This window comes from Phragmites australis, chromosome 4 (assembly GCF_958298935.1).
Source record: "Phragmites australis chromosome 4, lpPhrAust1.1, whole genome shotgun sequence".
Taxonomy (NCBI): Eukaryota; Viridiplantae; Streptophyta; class Magnoliopsida; order Poales; family Poaceae; genus Phragmites; species Phragmites australis.
In genome coordinates this window covers 7862519-7885447 of record NC_084924.1, presented here as the reverse complement: position 1 = coordinate 7885447, position 22929 = coordinate 7862519, and the positions used below count along the sequence as shown (strand labels likewise).

General features: G+C 45.0%; 1 protein-coding gene across 1 annotated transcript; it reads right to left on the bottom strand.

Annotated features, from left to right (window-relative positions):
* Positions 1 to 246: 246 nt before the first annotated feature.
* LOC133914156 (1-aminocyclopropane-1-carboxylate synthase 1) lies at positions 247 to 2364 on the bottom strand. The gene is made up of 3 exons (XM_062357297.1): positions 1934 to 2364; positions 1643 to 1803; positions 247 to 1480 (listed from the first exon to the last, which is right to left on the bottom strand). The coding sequence occupies exons 1-3, from the start codon at positions 2243 to 2245 to the stop codon at positions 520 to 522; spliced, it is 1434 nt and encodes a 477-aa protein (XP_062213281.1). The 5' UTR covers positions 2246 to 2364; the 3' UTR covers positions 247 to 519.
* Between the last annotated feature and the right edge of the window lie 20565 nt (positions 2365 to 22929).

Genomic DNA, 22929 nt, shown 5'->3' with positions numbered 1-22929 from the left:
GACAGCGTACAACAAACAACCGGAAAATTCGAAGGATTTTCCAGTCAAAAATACTCCCTTGAAATAGTAGGTGTATTTAAAAAAATCAAAATTTGTATATTTAACTAATATTTAATCAAATTATAAAAATATCTAATATATATAAATCATATAATTATTTTGTAATTCAAAATAATTTCACATTATATATATTCTATAGTTATAAATAATATATTTTACAAGAAAATTTAATCTAAATTCACCTTCGAAGATAAAACTAAAAATATACCTATTATTTTTAAACAGAGAAAATACACAATGCCACGCATGATCGAGTACACAATGCCCTGCATGATCGATCCCAACTGCTCCTACCGAATACAACGGTGGCCCTCGTGCAGCTCGGCGCCGGTGCTCCGAGGAAAAATTGCAGTATATACTACAAGATTAGAGGAAGCCAATAAGGAATTACTACTAATCGATTCTAACGTGGCAGTAACTTATGAACAGTACTCCAGTAGCTGAGCATTGCCCGGCCGGCTACCGCTCGGCCTTCCGGTCGGCGGAGGCCGGGGTGAGGCGGAGCGCCCACTTGATGGCGAGCGGGCAGCTCATGCTCCTGGCGGGCGCGGCGGCGCGGCGCGGACCCTTGCAGGCGTCAACGAAGGCGCCCAGGCGCTGCAAGGCTACGTCGAGGGTCTTGGCAGACATGTTGGCGAAGCAGACGCGGAACCAACCGGGCTCGCGGCAGTGACACGAGGAGCCCGGGGAGATGTTGAGCCTCACCTCGAACACCACCTTCTTCCACAGCTCCATTTCGCCCTCGAACGACCGGCTCCGCATCAGATGGCCCATGTCCACCCAGCAGAACAGCCCCGCGTTGTTCTCCAGGCACCCAATGCCGAGCCCCCTGAGGCCCTCCACGAGCTGGTCGCGCCGCTCCTTGATCCGCCGTTTGTTCTCAGCGATGTACCGGCGGGTGAAGTCCTTGTCGCCGAGGAGCGTGGCGAGGAGGTGCTGCGTCTGGGAGGAAACGAGACCGAAGCTGGACATCTTGGTCGCCGCGGAGACGACGGCGGCGTTGGAGGAGTAGATGGCGCCCACGCGGAAGCCAGGGAGGCCGAGGTCCTTGGATAGGCTGTACACGACGTGCACGCGGTCCGACACGTCGGCGCCGCCGCCGCGCGCGGCCAGGACCTCGAGGACGCTGACGAAGCCCGGTTCGGTGAAGGCCGTGCCGGAGTAGATCTCGTCGCTGACGAGGTGGATGCCCTTGGCGGAAACGAAGTCCACGAGCGCCTCGAGGTCGGCGCGCGGCGACGTGGTGCCGAGCGGGTTGGAGGGGTTGGTGATAAGCACGCCCTTGACGCGCAGCCGCCGCTTCTGGGCGCAGCGGTACGCGTAGTCCAGCGCGGCGCGCGTCACCCGGAAGCCGTCCGCGCTCGTGCAGTGCACGGGGACGATCTCGACGCCGGTGCGCCACTTGAGATCGCGGTCGAATCTGCAACGCCAAGCGCGACGCGAGTCAGCAGCCATCTCGCCATGTGCGCGTAGTTAAACCAATAACGTGCAGCGCGCGCGCGGCGCCACTCAGCAGCCGCCACTTGCACGTTCCATATGCAAGTAAAAGCGACGCATGTGTTTGTGTAGAACGTATGCATACCCTGGGTAGTATGGAGTGGGGATGAGAAAGGCATCTCCGTGGTCGGCGAGGCAGAACACGAGCGCCTCGTTGGCCGAGGTGGCACCGGCGGTGAGCACGATGTTGCTGGGGTCGAACACCACCCTGTACCCCCTCTGCTCTGACATGAACCTCGCCAATGCCTGCTCAGGTCACGTGCATACATGCGCGGGTCAGTCTTGTTTACTCATCGGTGTGCGCGCGCGCGACCGCGTTAGTCTAGTCATACAGCAAGTACCAAGTGGATGGCTAGTAAATTCACAAATCACTTACATTCTTGAAGGCCGGCATGCCGTGGTAGTCCTGGAACAGCGCGAGCTCGCGGAAGATGGAGGCACCTTCCCGCCGGAGCCCGAGCGCGTCCGGGTTGGCCTCCAGCCACGACTCCAGCAGGTCGAACGACAGCTGATTCTCGGCGAGGCCCATCTGGATTATGCCGGTGGGGTTGGAGACGGCGTCGTAGGGGTCCTTCTCGTACTCCTGCCACCCTAGGAAGTAGGACGAGTCCTGGCCGTGGCTGTTGCAGGTTGCCTTCTTGGACAGCAGCTGCTGCGGCGGCTTCTCTTCGGCGACCCGGCTCACCATCTTGCCACTCGCTCGGTCAATCGACTCTGCGCGCGCGTTTGGGTCTGTTTGAAACTGGGGGCGGCACTGGACGACACAGAGTGAGGGAGGAAGAAAGCTTCGATGAGAGCTGAGAAGAAGCAGCTGGAAGTTTTGCTGAGTCCCAAGGCTGGAGGCTGGGCCATATATATAGATACAAGCAGTGGCGGAGGCAGGATTAGATTTTAGGAATGGTGGAGTCGGTAGCATAGACAATAATATATAGTGCAAAATAAAAATTATTCACAGAGTAATAAAATTATATGACACTAAATATAATCATCAAATACAATCCACATGTAAATAAATAAAATAAAAGTTGGACATCAAAAAATTTAGTAGTGTCATATTTAAGATAGAAACATATAATAGGCAAGTAAAAGATAAAAGACGTACCGATATGGAAGCTTTAATTATGCCTAGGAGACCTAGGCAATGTATTCGCTTACCTTTCTTTTAAAACTCTTTCTTAATTTTACCAAAATCAAGTCCTTTAAATATCCCTCGCTCAATGTAGCACACCATCAAATCATTACACCAAGCATTACACATTTTGTTGCGCAACTCGGTCTTAATAATATACCGGTGTTGCTTCTTCATGGACACCTTCAATCTCAGCACGAACTTCTTCTTGGACCTCTTCCTCTTGTGCGGCTATTATAACTTCGATTCTAACATCCTCTTGGCCATGGGGCTCTTCTCCTTGTACAGTATTCGCATTGTTTCCGCTTGTATGAGCACCCAGGTTTGAGCTGCTAAAATAGCTTTTTATATCTGCGTACCAAAATAGCAAAATCATAAACAAAAAGCAAATAATCAAACAATGACACAACTAATTTTAATGATTTGACAACAAATAAATTGTTTTCAAATTTCAACTACCTCTAGTTTTAGATTTTCCCTTAATTTTCTGGTTTTGAGGTAGCATCTTGTGACTTGCGCAGTTGCGCTGGCCTCAGGGCTCCCGGGTGGCCAGGCGCTGCGCCGCTGCCTACTGCCTACGGGAGGAGCTCGATGTCGCTGAATCGCCGGTGAGGATGAGGTCGAGGGCTCGAGGCTGAGCCACGCCGAGCGCTGTCGAGGACAAGTCGTACCTCGCGCAAGAGCCCTCCACAGCCACCTCGCGCAAGAGCCCTCCACATCCAGCACGGCGGCCACGACTGGGCAAGAAGAGGTGCCGCAAGAACCAGTCCCGGAAGCAGCCGCGCCAGGAGCGAAGGCGGAGAAGGAGGTGGAGGCAGCCAAGGCCAGTCAAGTCACCGCCGAGGCCAAGCCGCGCAGGGCGCCGCCGTCCGCACACTGCGTGCAATGGTGCAAGATCAAACGCAGATGTATCGTTATGGAAGGAAATAAAGAATTGATACTTGTTGCAGCCTGTTGAGTGCTGAATCGATACAGAATTGACTAACTACCTTGTGGATTTGCCTTGCGGCCTTGCTGCCTTACTGGGCTGCAGAAATACTGAAGGTAATATTCATATGAGTCAGTAGGCTTATGGGCTGGGCCAAAATCAAGGTATGGTGGGCGCCATACCACGCCATAATGGCCCATCCGCCCCTGGATACAGGTCTGGTGAGTGCTGCCGCAGGAGTGTTGATTAAGTGTATGCCGACACGACTGAAGTTTGGAATAGCAACGGGTCGGGTTAGTATGGGTGAATCATATCTGTATGTGACTTGAGACTCGGATCAGGTTACCCGACTCATGTTCACAAAGGGTGATGGGTAGAATATTATACTCGTGCCTGTGCCCGCTGGGTACCAAAACCTGTAGGTTGCCCGTGGGATCGGAGTGGGTCGGGGGTGACGCTTGGGGATGGAGGGTGGGGAGCGGTGCTGTGGGATGTGGCAGTTTGGGGCGGTGCTATGGGATGGGGTGGCCAGGGGTGATGCTAGGGGGCGACAGCTGGGGAGCGGTGCTCTGCGATGGGGGCGATGGTCGGGGATGGCTTGGGGATGGGGCGGCTGGTGGTGGCGATCGGGGGCGGTGGCTCGGGGTGGGGGTGGCTTGAGGTTGGGAGGGGCCAGAGGTGGTCTGGGATGAGGGTGGCTCAGGGCTGATTGCGGCAGCTCAAGATCGTGGTAGCTGGGGGAGGCGTCTCGAGGTCGGGGGTGGCTCGACGTTGGGGGCGGCCAAGGGCGGTCGTGGATGGGTGCGGTAGCTCGAGGTCGCAGCGGTTGGAGACGGCTCAGGGCCGGCGGTGGTTGGGGATGAGGGTAGCTTGGGGACAGCAGCTAGCAAGGGACACCGGGCGAGGGTGGCTCTCGGGGATGACGACCGGCCGAGGGTGAGGTGTGCATATGGTGGCTGGGAGTGGGTGTGGTGTGGAGTTGTTATGCATGCATTAAGATGGGTTGAGTGAAGAAATAGGGTTAGCATGAGATGGGTTGGGCTGAAAGTATCGAACTGTGACATGCTTAATGATATTACCCGTATATACCTGTGGATATCCGTAGGTAGATTAAAATATTCGTACCTAGCATGTGACTTCATGGGTACCCGACCCGTTGTGTCTATAGGCAAAATCTCATACCCGTACCAGTGCCCGTCGGACATGATACTTGCGGGTACCCAAACCTATAGGTAGGATTGTCATCCCTATCCGAAGCGAAGAAGACCGAGTTGTAGGGGATGTTTGGTTCTCGCCCCTAAGAAGTCAAGCTAAAATTTGCTATGCTAAAATTGGGGCCATGTTGAAATTTAGCTATGCAAAATAGTATTTGGTTTGAGATCAAATTAAAATTTTGTCCGACCAAAAAATCGGGACGACCATTTTGGAGCTGTTTGGTTCTTGCTATCAGGAAACCAAGCTAAAATTTGGCCACGCCTTGACTTCCGTTTCGTTCAAGTCCAAAATTTGGCCACGCCACAAAAATATTGGCTGACCAAATTTTTTTCTATAACAACAAGATTTTAACGTCTAAAATGGCTGCCCTGATTTTTGACAGACCAAAATTTTGACTTAACATCAAACCAAACACTACTTGACACGACCCTTGCTTTTGGCATGACCAAATTTTGGCTTGCCTTGCTATGGGCGAGAACTAAATAAAACCTTTGTGAGGGTTCAAATTTTATCTAACTTTGCTATATATAGAAAAAAAAATTACCCGGTCAAAATTTTTTAAGCATGACTAAATTTTAGTTTTAAACTAAACAGAAGACAAATTTTGACCTGCTCTGTAAGGGCAAGAACTAAACAGCCCCTGGCTCTTGAGTCTTGAGAAATAGTGGTTGCTGGCCGGGCCATCGATCGATCCTCAAAGAAATGGTCTGTGTCCTTTGAAAGAGAAGCCGTGTTTTCCCCAACTTTTTTAATAATAGTATTTTATTGGAATATTACAAAAATAATAGGTAATTTCGTAAAATTGTAAAAATAGCATATTGTCGTCATGCTAATTGGTGACTAGGGATGTGTCGCCATACCATATAGCGACAGGTACTAAATTTTCTAAGAAATATTAACAATAATTCTTGGAATGTCAGCGTGATGTTGGTAGAATTGTAGCGTGATTTTGGAGTAATTAAATGTTAGCAATAATTAAATGTTGATTTAGGAGTAATTTTAACAATATTAGTAGTAATAAAGTTTAGAATGTCAAGGAATTAATAGACAATAATATGATTTTGCATCAAAATATCGAGAGGAGTGATTTTTAGTGTGTATTATAGTGAAGGGTATGTTCAACAATGTGATAGTGGGAGAGATTTAAGTAATTTCCGAGGTTTGACTGTTACTCTGAATAACTCGAGTGAAATACGATGTAGTCTGGTGATAGGGATGTTGCGTGATGTGTTGGGAATTAGCATGTCGAAGCAGCGTCTGTCGTTCAAGGCTATGTTGCCTAAGTTATTTGAGACTAGGTGGAAGTGGACTTTACGGGAATGTGAAAATACGCCTCAGTGGAAGCAATTTGTGAGGTTAGGATTGCAACGGGGTTTTGTCCATGTCATGCTTGCAGAAGCGACAACATTAGATTATGAAGTAGGCCCATCACATGCTGTTGGTGAAAATGTTGTCAATGAGGAGGTGTGGGAGGGTCTGGTTCCAGAGGTTCCCCCATGGACCAGTGAAACAATTGAGGTACATATGGCAAAAGAAGAATGTAAAGACAGTGAAGATAATCAAACCGCGATGCGTGCTGATCAGGCGGAGTAGGACGAGGCACTTGTGGACCAGATGGAGGCAGATGACGACGAGCTCCGCAACTTTGTGGACTAAGGTGTAGGAATTCCGGAGAAATGGTCGAATCTTGCATTGAGAAGTTGACGGTGGACGATGGAGACAAGTTGTCATGGGCATATGATTCGATCATGGTGATCAAAGGTCAGATGTTTTATGATAAAGTCCATCTACAACATGGAGTGAAAAGATGGTTTTTCTCGAAGAAGACATACAACGTGAAATGTTTAGCTGAAGGTTGCACATGGCGAGTTCATGGATTCTTGCTGAGGAGTGACACTGTATGGTTAGCATCCATTGTTGAGCCGCATACTTGCAACTCGAGCCGACCTTTGTGCGCACATAGAAACATGACCGTTGATTATGTTGCAAATACGATGTACCCAGAGATTGTGAAGAAGACTAGTATGTCCCTGTTTGGAGTTATACATACTATCAATATAAGATTTGAGTATGAGATTTCATATGACATGGCATGGAAAGCGAAACAGAAGGTGTTGAGAAGAGATTTGGCACATATAAGGACTCATACCACAAGAGATTTTCAATTAGGATGGAGAACGAGTTCTTCAGCGAGCGTTTTGATCGTTCGGCTGTATGATCGAGGCATTTCAATATTGCCGGCCGTTGATGTGGGTGGACAGGACATTCCTCATAGGAAAATACATGGGGCAGATACTCACAGTTATCGGGGTAGATGGTGAGAAACAGGTTGTGCCTTTTGCTTTTGCATTCTTCGAACATGAGTCTACGGATAGTTGGTTGTGGTTCTTGCAGTGGGTTAAGAGAGGTGTTGTTGGTAATAGGTCTAACGTGTGTGTGCTCCATGATCGTTATGTAGGCTTGTTGAACGCTATCAACATATTGCAAAGTGGTATAGGCAGGGTATTGCCATGGCTAGATTTGCATAGTCGTTGGTGCATGTGGCATCTTGGAGCAAACTTCTACAAACAATTCAGGAGCAAGTGGTTGATGGACCTTTTTAAGAAGCTATGCAAATAGAACCAAAAGAGGAAGTTTGATGCTCTGTGGGAAGAGCTGGATAAACTAACTGGTAGGCACATGGACGAAGTTTTGAAGAAGCCAGTTTTACCAAGAGAAGAGGAGCCCGAGGGCCTAGAGCCTTTACCACTTGAACCACATAGTATGACCAGGAAGAGGAAGGGTGGAAGGAGGGTTAAGTCTTTCTTTGACTGGATCAGATACGAACTATTGGAGAAATAGGTACTCATTGTGGACACCGATGGCTCATGTTATGGAATTATGACAACTAACCTCGCCGAGATTTGCAATTGGATAATGAAGGGGAATAGGTTACTGCCATTGGTAGCAATTGTGGAGAGGGTCACTCATGTAACGCAGCGGTATCTCCGAGAGCATTACAGCAAGACCACACTCCATATGGCAATCCGCAAAGCATGTACATGGAGAAGATAATGTCTTACATGGAAGAGAAAAGCAAGAAGGACAATCCCACAGGGTTTGTGTTGTTGGTAACCGTCAGAACATGTTCGAGATGATGTTGCATGAGAAGGGCAAACTTGATATCAGAAGGCATGAAATTACAATGGAATGTAGGTTGTGGCCAGCGGACAGTAAGTGCGAGTGCACATGCAACAAGCTATCACTGATGTATTTTCCTTGCTCTCTTGTGCTAGCTTGTTGCGCGAAGGGCGTCATAGAGTCAGTGTATTTTGTGTCCCCATACTACCGCAAGGAAGTCATAGAAAGTACTTGGGCTGGAGAGTTACTTGGGTGGTGGGCAGTAAAGAAATTCATGAATCCGCCTAAACAAGGTCCATCTTAGATTCCTAATCCAAATAGCAAGGTTAACACAAAGGGGCGATGCAAGACTCAACATATCAGGAATGATATGGACTTAGCTGAGGGAGATCGAGGCCACAAGGAGTGCCTAGTATGTGGAGGTCCACATTCGAGGGGGCAGTGTGATCAATATTTGGTGGACACTCTGGCGTCAGGCGAGGAAGTTAGGCGTGTCTAGGTATGCAAGCCGAAGAAGAAGAAAAACTCTTCGAACGAGGCTCGTATTTGAAGCACGATGTGCATGTTTCAGATGTTGTATTATTAATTGTATGGTTCTCTAAGTCTGTAATATTCATCAGACTATGTGTTCAACTCTTATAGTATTGCCACATTGTTGTATTATGTAATATTTGGACAACCTGAGTATGTGTAGTAATATTTAGACCATGTTATAACATTTGGAGCAGGTCTTATTCAAACTACCGGATAACCTGACTTTTATACCATGTGTTGGACTATAAATTCATTTAAACTTGTATTGTTGCATTTGGACATATCTCATGTTATAATTCTGTTAAACAACTAGGGTTCTGTCGTCCTGGTGGTGACTTACCACGGCCTCTGTGACATGTGTGTACGGACCGGGGAAGAGGGTATCATGACCAGGTGCCCACTCCTACTAATGTTATGGTTGTTCGAGCGGTTTGACACAGGTCGACCCCACCTTTCGTCGTTCATGCCTTACGTAGCAGAGTTCTACCAAATTGCTGAGTATGGCATGCCTGACCCATATGATGGACTGACGATGGGCTTTCTTTGGTGCATGCATGATGTAAGTATTTCAAATAGTTGTTTAGTTGCATATATGTTTTGGTACTATTTATGTATTTATGATGACATGTTGTTTGTGTGCAGCCGAGGTGGATTTCTGGTATTGCACATGACGTCTACCCATTCTTCGTGGTGTGCATTGATCAGTTGATAGACGACCACGTGCGGTGGACACCATACACGGTTGCTGACATCGCCGCACGTGCATCTGTCGGGCTAACCTCACTATGCAGTAGAGAGATGGCCTATGCCACCGAAATGTGGACAACGGAAGAATCGACATCCTATATCACTGAAATGCTCATAAACTTGGACTACAACATCATCTCATGTCGACATGGCAACCAAAACAAGCAAGGAAGAGCATTGTAGCTTTCGTAGAAATATGTACTATAGACATCTAAATGAGGGTGTGGAGGTGGTGGATCAATGGGGCCATCGAGTGGATGATAATACACCATTGTCTCAATGCAATTCAAGATCAGGAGATGTATGAGTAGAGAATCAATTGGGTGTTGTTTATATACGAGAAGTCCAGGCGGTAATGGATAGATGTGGTAATACTGAAAAGCCTATTAGGGGTAGCACTGAAAAGTCTTTTCGCTAATCTGCACTGAACTGCAGCATTGAATCATAGACTCAACTTTAACCATGAAATGATAACACCTTTTTCATGAATCAGGCTTTGGACACGAAGTGACCACACGACTCAGTTTTAACCATGAAATGACAACACTAAGTACTAAGTACCAACTACCTCTTTCTTTAGAGAGCTACCTCAACACATGAATCTATCTTGCCCTTTTAGCATTGAAGACCCAGAGTAGAACAAGAGGGAACTAGAGTTAAAGATAGAAGCGCACGAGGCACACATGCCATTGTGCGACTGCTATATAATAGCAAGCCTGAAATCATTCCCGCTTGCCATGTTGCTTGGTTCTGTTGTGGGGTTAGTGTGCATGACATCCTACCATGTTACGGATTTCATTTAATTCACTTTCTTCCCTACAATAGTATGATAAGCGCAGATGTTCAACGGCCGAAGATGAGGCTATAGGATTCCCTGCCTTACATCAACTATGGCTACCAAGATGTTTTTTTCTAAGCCCATACTTTCATAGGACTCCCTAATTTACATGCAGAAGCAATAATAACTCCTTCCTAAATTAATACATAATAAAATGATCACACCAAGCAACAACTTTCACATGTAATCTTTGTCAAACATCAATGCCATAAATTTTTCAGCTTTGGTAGGGAATTCAATGCTCCAGCCACTAGCCAAGCCCGTGCACTCAGTCCATGTACTAGCCCCCAGCCACTATAAATAACTACACCCTCATCTTTGGATAGGTCACTCCTTCCTCAGCTCTCTCAACTCTAATGTCTTTCTCAGCTCTACCAAACCCTCCCAAGAAATATTAGGGGATTTTCATCACCTAGGAGATCAAACCGTTGATGTGTTTATGTGGTGACCTTATAGGCTTCATGAGTCTCAGAAAATCTCCTACACCTATGACCTACGCTTTTTCATGTATGCTAATTACTAGTGTAACAAGCCTCAACATGGACCGTACGAGTACCCATCAGTAAAGTGACATAGATAACTCTTGTGATAGTTTCCATATGCTTTCATGCACTGTCTTACTAATTTTCCCTCTTGATTCATTTCGCCAGTCTCCTCCACCGATATGTGACTTCATTGGATGGCTGGGCATGGAGCAAACTGAGGACCAAAAGTGGTGGATTGACATGAGCATGCGGTAGAGGAGGAAAGTTTACGAACACCGGGAGTACGAGAAACAATAGGAGGAACTACGACTCAAGTGTTAGGAGGATGAGCTCATAAGGAAGCCAGTGAAGGAGCGCACTACAGCTGAGGCACGTGAAGCGAAGAGGGAAAGGAAGCAGGAGAGGGCCCGTCGCGCTAAGGCGCAGGGCCTCGATGCCCTGCGAAAGGGCAAATATCTTAGGTGCACTTAGTAGAGAGTATCTATTATAATCCGACATATTTTCATTCCCTAAGGTATTTTAGGTTTAACAACGGCACGTTATTAAGTTAGTCTTTAGGTATATCGTACATGCCAACATTTGTTGTCATCATCTATTTATGGTTAGGGCTTATTCACGCAGCAACGATAAACCCTAAGTCCCATGTAATGTTTGCCAGCATATGTAACCTCCGTACTGGGTTAATATTGTTCAAAAAAATAGATTTTTTACAAATTCCTATAAAATAATATTATTACAAACCAAAAACAAATTAAAATAAAAAGGATCTATCACCAATCCATATGGCGACAAGAACCTGCAATCCTGTCGCCAAAAGCTGGGGTCCTATCGCCATAGGAGTTGGCGACAAGTCCTTTCACCACATTTTTGGAGGCCTGGCAACAGGATTAACATGACACTAGGTCAGTTGGCGATTAGTACCTATCGTCGTATGGTATGACGATATATCCCTAGTCGCCAACTGGTGTGACGACAATATACCATTCTTGCAATTTTTCGAAATCACCTATTATTTTTGTATTTTTTCAACAAAATACTATTATTAAAAAAATATGTTTTCCCGACCCAACTGTAATACCCGTCGTCTAACCCCTCTTCTTTACTTCCACTACCTATCTCTGACATGTGGGGTCCACACATTGATGCTGACTGTTGCGCTTCTTTGGCGATTGAATATCTTATAGAAGAAAAAAGGTTTGTAAAGTGGTAAAAAAAGGGACATAATGACACCCAAAACAAGGCAACAACAGGGCTCAGGAGGAGGATTCTTGACTTTACTCTGATGTGACAAGATGAAATGCTACAATATCATGTACTACAGTAAAAATCAGCACACTATTCCCATGAACCGTAATAACAAAGCAAATGCAGAAGGATGATGTTCTGATGACGAAGAAGGTTCATGGATCTTTGCTAATCGACTATATTTCCACTCAAATATGCTGCAAATTTGGTGTGAGTTATTTTATTAGTAAATTTTAACTAAGTTGATCATGGAGCGGTGCCTTTTCAATTAGCATAATCATTTGGTGTTATTCTTTTATTAAACACACCTCCTAGAGTTCAGGTGCATGAATTCTTGCAATTTTTCAGTCGATGGTGTGAACATGTGTGAACTCTAGAAAAGAAAAATGCACGAGGGCGAGGTTAAGTGAGGGGCGTTTGGGTTCGGAGTGGGTTCATCGCGTGTTGGGCTTAGAGGGATGCCCGGGGACGTGGTTGAACCGGTGGTGGGTGGTGGTGTGGTGGTGCGGCGCGGAGTCACAGGCGGTGTGCAGGGTTGATGGTAGGGATGATGAAAACGAGCGGTTAGCGCGGCAGCATGCATGGATCCGGCATTGTGAGAGCCGATAGAGATGGCAAGAGACAGGTAGGGCGTTTGCATTGTTTTTACGTGGAGAAGAATAACATAATATGGAGTGGGTGGAAGAAGATGAGCTAAAATCCGTTCGATCACAAATCAATGGTTGACGTTTGTCAACCAAAGAAGACGCTGATTTCAATCGCTTGAAATTTAGCAACCCCTTTATTAAAAACCTTACAAGTTCGCTTCTAATCTCCGGCACACAAGAAATGGCAATGATGTGAACCAGTTTATTCATAGGTTTTCCGAATGGTTTATGCTAATGCGCAAGTGCAGCCAAGCTCGGCCCTAGAGCAAGGCAACCGGGGCGGCCGTCTTAGCCCCAAGAAGCCAGGGGCCCCATCTTGTGTAGATACAACCATATATTCATATATGTACAAGTATTATATTGAGCCAAATTGAGGAGCTTGGAAGCTTCCAACATGAGATTAGGAGAGACCAAGAAGCTACAACTTGCTAGGTCTCTACTAAATTAATGATGACTCTGTGCTTCAGTTCAATAGAGATGAATGAGAGACCTGGTTCCTTAAGTCACATGTCATATTCCTCCCCTCCTACAAACTGAGAAGGGCGTAGTTATTGTGAACGTCGATGGTTCATTAAAAAGCTATCAACTTTGAGTTTTCAAAGTAAAGTTTACTTATTAGCTCAACTGAAAAAGAATGAAGTGAATGATAGTGAAATAAAAGAAAATGTTTCACTAAATTTGTAGGTTTATAGATGTAGATGATGCCTCTTCCTTATCATGCTTGCTAATGCATTTTCTCTACAAGTACTCTGCCCTTAATAGTATATGTTACTGCTTTTTTAGTCTTCTCACGAGGCAAGTGGCCACGAAGCAAATAACTCACCTAACCCAGTATGAGTTTGAGGATTCCGCCATACTTAATGACAAACCTAGGGATGTCCCCTCTACATCTTCATTTTTATGTTACAATTTCTTTTTCAAAACTTATCACTAATATTGATATGTTTGTGGATTGGTATTGATGAATGATTGATCTATATGATGTACTTTCTAGAGACTAAAGGCTCAAAATTAAAATTTGTTATGCTTTGAACGTTAGTTTTTCTCAAAACTTCTTTTTGCCAGAGCAAAGGACTTCACTTTTATCTCGCCCCGGGACCTCCCAAGTGTCAGGATCGGCCCTGGCTATAGTCTGCGCATGCGATTTTTTTACGACACTATCGTAGAGAGTCACCGTTAAACGATCTACCGCGCGTGATAATCACTTCGTGGTAGCACCGAAATGTGCGAGTTTACGGTGCCATCGATCCATGAGTTCATTATCAGTTTTATCACACGACATCCCCTTCGCGAGTCACGAGTCGAGTATGTGCTCCAATCTCCGAGTGGACTAGGATCATCTACAGGGAATGAGTCACTGCAGAGGATCTAGAGTAATCTATAGTTAAAAATGTTCAAATGTGTCTTACTTACTGGGCCAGTCTATGACCTGGTACTGTAGGCACGACCTAGGCACAGCTTGACCTTAGGCAAGCTGGGCTAGGCCGGTACGACACGAGACCACGGGTAGTGCCTAGGCTGAGATGGGCCGGCATGGGCACGGCATGGCCAGACACGACCCGACCCGGCTAGGCACGACTCACCTGTCCAAGCACGGCACGGCACGGCCCACCAGGGCCAGCCGGGAAATGTTGCGCATGGAGTTGACCCAGCTAGGTACGGTCGGCACGAAAGGGCGCGCGGGGGCTAACCTATTATTTTTGAATTTTCTAGCCATTTTGTTACCGTTTGGGTTCCAAATAATTCAAAAAAATTACAAAAATTACCATTTTTCACTATAAATAGATGACCACCTTGCACTTCATTCCACACCAGCAACAACATTTGCTCTCTTGTTTCCTCCTCTCATTCTTGTCTCAAAGTTCTTTAGAATTTGCGATAATTTGGCAAAATTATTTTGAATTATTGCAAAAAAATCCGAGAAAATTCAAAACCGTCATTCTGCTGTCTTGAAGAAATATTGGTGAATTTTTGCATCGTTGTTCTATCTTGTTTTATTATTTGATTATTTCTAAGTCTGAATATTTGAATTTTTTTAGTGCCATTCGACATTAATCATGGACGTCGATGATCATGATAATACGTCCATTGATTATGATTTTTTCTTCAAGGACTCGCAAAGGACTACGTCCCTTTTGATAGCAGTGCTGCAGGTGAAGGACCCAAAGGTGAACCTCCAATTGGTTCACATGCAACAATACCTCCATCATCAGGCTTTATAAGTGTGCACACATTAGCAAGCACCGACTCTAAAAGATCAAGAGCCGATACTTTTGAAGTTTGACAAGACTTTGAAAGGTTCTACAAAGATGAAGATGGGGTAAGTGTCAGGTATGCTAGATGTTATATTTGCAAACATGAATTATCTGCAAAGCCCTCAGGTGGAATGGGGCACTTGAAGAGGTATGTCATAAGTTGCAAGTGAAAGACTGGAGCAGTCATAAAGCAGACGATGTTTCAGTATAACCCCGATGGCTCTGTTCATCATTGGGGGTATGACTCCGTCAAAGCTCGAAAAGAGCTATGTTGCTTCATTGCAAGAGCGGATCTACAACTCAACATCGGTAAGTCTGCTGCATTTGAAGATTGTATTAAGCAAGCTCATAATCCTAGGTTCACACAAGTTTCTAGATAAACAACTAGTAGGGATATGGTAAAATACTACAATACGGGTCATAGCAAGCTTAAAAAAATGTTACAAACATATATGTTTTTAGTTACTTTGACCTTGGACATATGGGCAGGTAAGACTTAGAGTGGATTATCTTAGTGTGGTTGCTTATTTTATTAATAATTATTGGGAATTAGAAAAGAGAATAATAGGTTTTTGGTTAATTGATAACGCTCATATCGTGAAAATATTGTTGAAAAAATATCTTATTTAGTTGAAGACTTTGGTCCCACGAATAAAATGTTTTCTATCACTTTAGATAATGTCGGTGTAAATTCTAGAGCAATTGATATTCTTACTCCATTGTTTAGTACCTATGATGAATTTTTCTTGTTGCATTAACGTTGTGCTTGTCATATTATCAATCTTATAGTAAAATCTGGTTTGAAGAGGTTATCACAATATCTAGCTGATTTTTGTACTGCAATATCTTTTGTGAACTCCTCTAACCAACGAATCACAGCATATAAACATTACTGTGTTGCAATGGGTGTATGTACATGTAAGTTTATTGTGGAGATACCAGTAAGAAACTCTACTCTCTTGATACTCAAAAATATTATGCCATATAAGAGCACATTTGGTGTGTTTATTCATACACATTATCATCAGCATGGGGATAAATTTTACTCATAGAAACGTATTGATATGTTGCCAAAAGGATACTAGAATTTTTTGAATTTTATGATTCAATTGTGAGTTTATTAGAAGTTTATAATCCAACATCTTGTTTAGTAGTGCATAATATTGTTAAAATTACTACTCATTTAAACAGCTATGAAAATAAATCTTCTAAGAGATTGTGTAATTCTTATGAAATCTAAATTCTTAAAGTATTAGAAAAAAATTCTTTGGTGTACGTATTTGCCTTTATTTTAAATCCTAAAGCTAAAATTGAAATTTTCTTTAGAATTCTCGCAATTCTAGGTGACGCTCTTGGCCATGATTATTCTAATTATTATACTAATATTTGTTCTTTGTTATTCGAAGTTTATAGTAAATATGAAATAAAGTATGGTGGAATTCACCTGCAACGACCTCCACTAGCACCCACAATAAGTAAGAAAATGATAGCATGGGGGAAAATATTTGGTGCAGGTTCTTCGTCAAGAAGTTTAGACTCTTCGTCACGATCGTCTATGAGCGCCGAAATTCCAACTTCCGGAAGGGAGCCAACTACCTTCATCAATAACGACGTTATCAGCCATGAACAAGAAAACTCCAACATAGTGCAATAATGGTATGAGCACAAGACGAATTATCTAATGCTTTTACTGTTAGCAGGAGATTTATTAACGGGTCATGTATCTACAGTTTCTTCTGAGACTACCTTAAGTCTTACTAAAAGGATAATCGAAGAGAGAAAAACAAATCTGTCATCTACAAATCTGTCAAGTGAGATGGTTGAAATACTCACTATAGTAAAAGATTGGAAACAAGTTGAAACACGAATGCAACACTAAGCTTGAAGAAAAATTTGTATCTAGATGTTGATAAGAACGTGTAATTTTTAATTTTTTGAGCTCGGTTGTACTCTTTTTTTTTTTGCTAGAAAGGTTTTTAATAAGTCAACCTATCAATAAAAGTTATGTTTAGAATTAATTATGTGTCCCTATTATATCTAAGTTTTTTATTTTATTAATAATTTTTCTCTATTTTTTAAAACGATCCACCACCCATCTCTCATCTTGGTCTACAAATACCATCTCAAACTCCCTGTTATCCCATCGGCCATCCATCTTCTTTTTCTACTTGCTAGCCAATAGCCACTTGCCCACTTTAAGAAATCAATTACATATTTCTATTCATAGATCAAGATGCCTAGAACTCATGTGCATGATCATGGTTGTGGCAATATTTTGAAAAAGTCTTTAGAGAAATTAACAGAGAACATGTAAGATTTGCTTAAGTGTAATATATGCAGATATGAATTAGGTGCTAGATCTCTAAATGGAACGGAACACTTGAGAAAGCATGTTAAATATTATAAACAAAATTCTGGAATTTCTAACGAAATCAATGTAATTTTCAGAGCATAGCCATAGATTGTGTTTTTTCCCCTTCTAGTAGAAAGGTTTTTAACGAGACCACCAATCAATAAAGCTTTTTTTATTTATTTTCTATATTTTTTTGATTTTTTGGAATTTCGTAGCTATTATTTTTTTCTATTTTCGGAGTGTTACTGAACCAAGCATGCCTCCACTATACCCATCGGCCCGGCCATGCCACAGGGTCATGTCATGCCGTCAGGCCCGTCGTGCTGGCCATGCCGCCTTGCTAGAACCATACTCGGGCCGACCCGACACGGCAGAGGAAAGATGGATCGTGCTGTGAGCTGAGGACGCGGCACGTGGACTGATATAACACGGTCTGTTACACTAGTTGGACTTATTGAGTCGTGCCATAACCGAGCCATGTTGAGCTGAACCCATGTCAGGTCGGCCTGAGTAGCCTATTTCGTCATCTGTGTCTACGGTAGCAACAAATCTCCACCCTCTCGTTCCGGTAAAAATGCTACAGTATTGTTACAGTAAAAAATACAGCACAAAATCTGTTGCAACGCTAATTGATAGTTAATTAATACAATTTATTGTATCATCGGACTCATTTTGCTATATAAATAGTGATCATCTGCACTAATCCATCGTTCATGCATAGGATCCAGTCCCCTCTGGGTTCCTTAGACTGTGTCTAACGGTTTCCTTTCAGGGGCTAAAATCCCTTCACGACGGGATTTTCGTTCCCTTCAGCGCTCCAACGGATTCCCTTCACGGTTCCCGTCGCGAAGGGATTTCCAGGGTCATTCCCTCCAGCCCGGGATTCTCTCTCCTTTCCCTTCACGATTCTCCTCGAACGGAAGCTGTTGGAGATGAGAGGAAATAAAAGAAATGAAAATGAGGAAGGAAATCGAAAAGGAAACGAAATGAAAGGAAATATTGTTGAGGACAGTCTTACTTGTTGGTCCCTGCCCTGCGTGCCGCGGCTCGCTACAAGCGACGTGCGCCGTGGCCCCCACGGCTGACGGCGCTGCAGCTGCAGGGGCCCACGCAACGGGTTAGAGATACGGCGCGGCGGGCGGTATGGCGTCCCCGTAGCACGTCACGTACGCAGGTTGGTAGCTACTAGCCCGAAGCGCGCGCGCGCCCATCCGTGTTGGTGATGGTGTCGCAGCCCCAGCGTCGCGCCAGACTAAAGATGGTCAACTGGGCCGGGCCTAACGGGCCAGCTCGCGGCACGAGAAAATTGGCCCGGCCCAGGCACGGCACGGCACGAAAGTAAATGGGCCGTGCCGGCACGGCACGGTTAGGCGGGCCGTGCCTGGGCGGGAGCCGCGGCACGCCGGGCCGGCACGGCACGGCCCATTTAAGTTTTTCTATTTTTTTAAGGTTTTATATAATTTATTTATCCCTAATACATAAAGAGATCCTTAACAGGGTGGTAGAGTCATTGCTTCCCATGTATGAGGTCTTGAGTTCGATCCCTGCATTCGGCGGTTTTTTGATGTTTTTCGGGATTTTCACGTGTTAACAGGCCGCCAGGTCAGAAAAATACTAATGGGCCTATCGTGCCACGGGCCGGCACGGCACGACCCGATCTTAAATGGGCCGTGCCTGGGCTGCAACCACAGCACGTGGGCCGGCACGGCACGACCCGTTTAGCTAACGGGCTGTAACGGGCCGTGTCGAACCGGGCCGCCCATTTGGACATCTTTACTCCAGACAACCCGAGTCGTGCGCGTTCGCAACTCCTGCCGCCGCGCTGACGCCGAATCGCTTCCGCTGTGCCTGCCGCGGCGTGGCAGCACAACGCGTGTGGTACGGACGGGTGCGCGGGCCTTTTCGTTGTGGCGCCGGTTTCCTGAGCTCATTCGTATTGGGGCGTGGGCGTGGGCGTCGTCCTCTTGCTGTCTGTCTTGCTACGCAGTTAAAAAAGCTTGGGTGTCTAGCACTCGTTGGGTACACGATCTTAGTTCCTGCGCTCATTACTGTTGGAGTATGACATAGTGTGTTGCGCTTCGTTCTAAGTTTGGTGCTAGATGGCTATTTGCCTCATGTATTTTGTATTTTTCTCCAGATCAAAATTTTTACACGGAAGACTATAACTATTGTTATATACTAGTCCAACCGCAATGATTTAATTTAACTAATAACTACCATATCAACTTGTTCACACCTACCGGATGTACGGTCTGGCCCCTCCATATATTCATCTCTCTTCCACGATTCATTTCCGCCAATTAATTGTTGTAACCCAAATTTAGCTGTTTTATGGAATGCTTGAGTTGGCTGTTGGTTCTTGATTTGTTCATTTCATACAGGATGAATGATAGAAAACTTCTGAAGATAAAGAATAACAAGAAATTTATTTGCACTGTTGGATCTTTGGACGCGCGACTAAACAGACATCTTAAGTAATCATTATTCTATAAACGTGAATTTCACAGGGAAGCTAGCTGGTCTACACCAAATGAGTAAGTTTTTCGGCCCACCGAGCAGTGCTCAAGATGCCTAATTGCATGGAACCACCATGGTTCAACCCGTGTTGTGTGAGGTTGAGGTGTGTTAGGACACATTCACTTGGGTTCATGCGGAGGGTATGGTGTGTGCATCGTTCCTATATTGAGTTAAAAAATATATTTAGTTGCAGTCGCATATTTTGAATTTCTGATAGCGTTTGGAATATCATTCGAGTCTATCCAAGAAGTCCTCCGCTGAAAGTGGTACTCAGTTTACTAGTTGACTGTTCGTGTCTTGATCTTCCTGATCAATCGGCGCATGAACAGGGTTGAACTCTGGCCATTGACTTGCCGATATCAATTACTCCAACAGGCAACCAGATGCATTGATGTTAAACTACTCAAGCAATCATGTCCTGTCTCAATCAAATTCAGGCAACAGTTAGCATTAACCCTCAAGAGAGCAAGTCAGCGCCTGTGCCATGCGACCAATGAATAATGATATGGAAAATTTATATTACGCGGCAAAACACCAGTCAAGGGGTTTGGCATCAGTTCTACTTCTACCAACTAGCAACCAAGAGTCTATTTGCATGTAGTCTATTTGCATCTGTACAAAGTCAAGAGAAACAGAGAGTCCAACATGGACATATCTCAGGACAATCAGTACGAGTATCAGTATGTCAAGCATGGAAGTATTGCACTTGTTGGACCGTTATTGTTCAAGTTTTGACGTTGAATTTGTCAAAAAATCGTACGAGTTGGATGAGAGGCAGATTCGGGGGTTATAAAACTTTGACTTAAACCTGAAGTCCATAAACTTTGACTTGCATCCGGGGTGTTAAATTCTTTGGTGTGGTCTGTCGGGTTTTATTTTTCTTAATATAATGGACAATTTTCCTTCTAGTTTTCTAAAAAAACTCTGACTGATAAAATGCGTACGGTATGTCACTATTATCTTCGACAGTCTGCAGAGTTCAACACGTCTAAATTCCACACGGCGACATAGATACGCAGTAGAGTCATTTTTTTTTTTTTTTGACGATCAGAAGAGAGCAGAGACCACTTGTATCAATATGAGAAAAACAGAAAGAACAAAGACAAATTCCAGCAACACAAGAGTACTATAACATGCTGTAAGCAGATATTTACAGGCTAAAAACTCTACATACGTGTAGAGACAAGTAGCATCATATCGAAGTCTTCGATTCGAGCTTCTGGTCTCTGGTGTGACTACGCGAAGATCTTCGTGCCGTGTCCTCTGCTGATTCGATCTGGGGCACCCTCTCGGCCCTACATTCTCTCTAGACACTGACACAGCCTTGGCCCATGGTCACTAAAGCTTGTCTTAACCCCGCCCCAAACAGACCACGATCGTGCATACCCATGAACGCCAACACGGAGGGGCATGCGAGCACGCACATGATATCGAGTCAAATCTGGTGAGCTGCACGCGAGCACCGTCCTTCCGTGGCCGCACCGATCGCGAGGTACCGCGAGGCCGGCCGGCCTGCTTGGCGACCGTATGATCAACTTGGGCCCTCGCCGAAGGGTTGTCCACTTGTCCTGTGCAAAGTGGACACTCGCCGCCGAGACCGGGCGTTACGACTTACGAGAAGTCGTCGCGAACCATGTGGGTTCTGGCTGCAACATGCAATGCCAGTGTGGGCGTTGTTCCGTAGGGCCTCGCTCCGGGATCGTGCAGGAACACACGGCGTCATGTCATGCACGGCCGGGCGCTCCTTTGATAAGCCTCGTTGGATCAACGCTTGATGGTACGTACGACGGTCAGTCTGAACACGTATGCGCGTATCGGAAGCAATTACTGTGCCAATGCGACGGCCGGCGGCCGGGTCGGTTGGTTAGTTACGACGCGGGGACCATGCCGGGCACATAGGGCCGGCCGTGCCGTGATGGTGGCCTCCGCATGGCCAATGATGAGGCGTGGCAGCGTGACACCCAACGTGGTGCTGCGGCTCTCGTCGCTCACCCATGGAGGCTGTTCCACGGCCGGCCCGGCCGGGTGGCGGGGTGATATGGACCGTGCAAGCGGCGTCGGGAACATGGGGTTTCACGGTGTTCGGAGGGTAGGGACGTCGCGCGGCGCTGTTCGTCCGTCCACGGACAGGCTCAGGTGCGTGGCTCTCCTGCGTTGCATGTTACACCGCTCGCACGGTGAGTTCTGACGTGCGCCAGCCACATGTGCCGTTGCGTTGCTCGATCCTCGCCGGTGGAGAAAGTTTTTGTTGACACCCGGTGATCCACTCTTACATTTCAGTATTTCACCTCTTCGATGCCTGAGTATCTGACTTTCTGAGTAACCAAGTTTGGGTCATTCCTCTATTCGAAATTCTTCAGATCAACTGATTTGGTCATTTGGCCAGGGGTGCGCTTGTTGCTCCATTTTCCTCCTAGAGTTGCACAAAGTATTTATTGGTTTCATTATGGTATTTCTTTTCTCACGGAGGTGAAATCCGACATTTACAAATTTTCTCATGACACAACACAAATGTGTTGGTGGCTTGTGAGCAACTCCTAGCTAAATAGGAGTCACTAATCTCTAAGAGAAACAAATGCAAATGAAGAAGCTTGAAAATAATACATAGTGCTTAAAGATCTACTTTTTTTTTTCTTTCTAGCACTTAAACTCTCTTTTCAAATCACTCTCTAAAGATGAAACACTTTCTAGGAAGAGGAGAGTGGCTTTTGCTTCAGAGATGTGCTTATATTCGAAATAGGTAAGCTGAGGGAGTGGAGGGGAAGGGGTGCATAAATAAACCCCTTAAAAAACTAGTTGTTGGACATCTTTTCAGCCCCTATCGGAACATCCGATCTATACAATCGGAACATCCAATGCATTCAAAATGATAGGTTTGAACTTCATTCCTCAAACTAAACCTTGAAAAAAAAAACAACACATCAACACATTCGATGTAAATGGATCAGAACATCTGATCCAGGAATTAATTCAAAATAGAGAGTACTATGTTCGCGAAAACCGGATGTTCTGACCTTGATCGTAACATTCGATCCACCTATTAGAACTTCTGATGTAGGATTTTAAATCAAACCTGAGAACTCCAAGTTTTTGAAAATTGGAAGTTTCAACCTACATCGGAACATCTGATGTTAAATTAAAGCAACCCGAGAACCCAGGGTTCTCAAATTTTGGACTATCCGACTTGATCAGAACATCCAATTTCACTAAGAAGTATTGACTTAGTGGCCGTGTTGTGAACTTTATCTCGCACTTTAAAATGAGTGTAGATCTTTTTAGCATTAAGTTTATGACTAAACTACTGCGTTGCACCCATCTTAATAATATGATAGTCCTATACTCAATTTCAAAGACAAAAG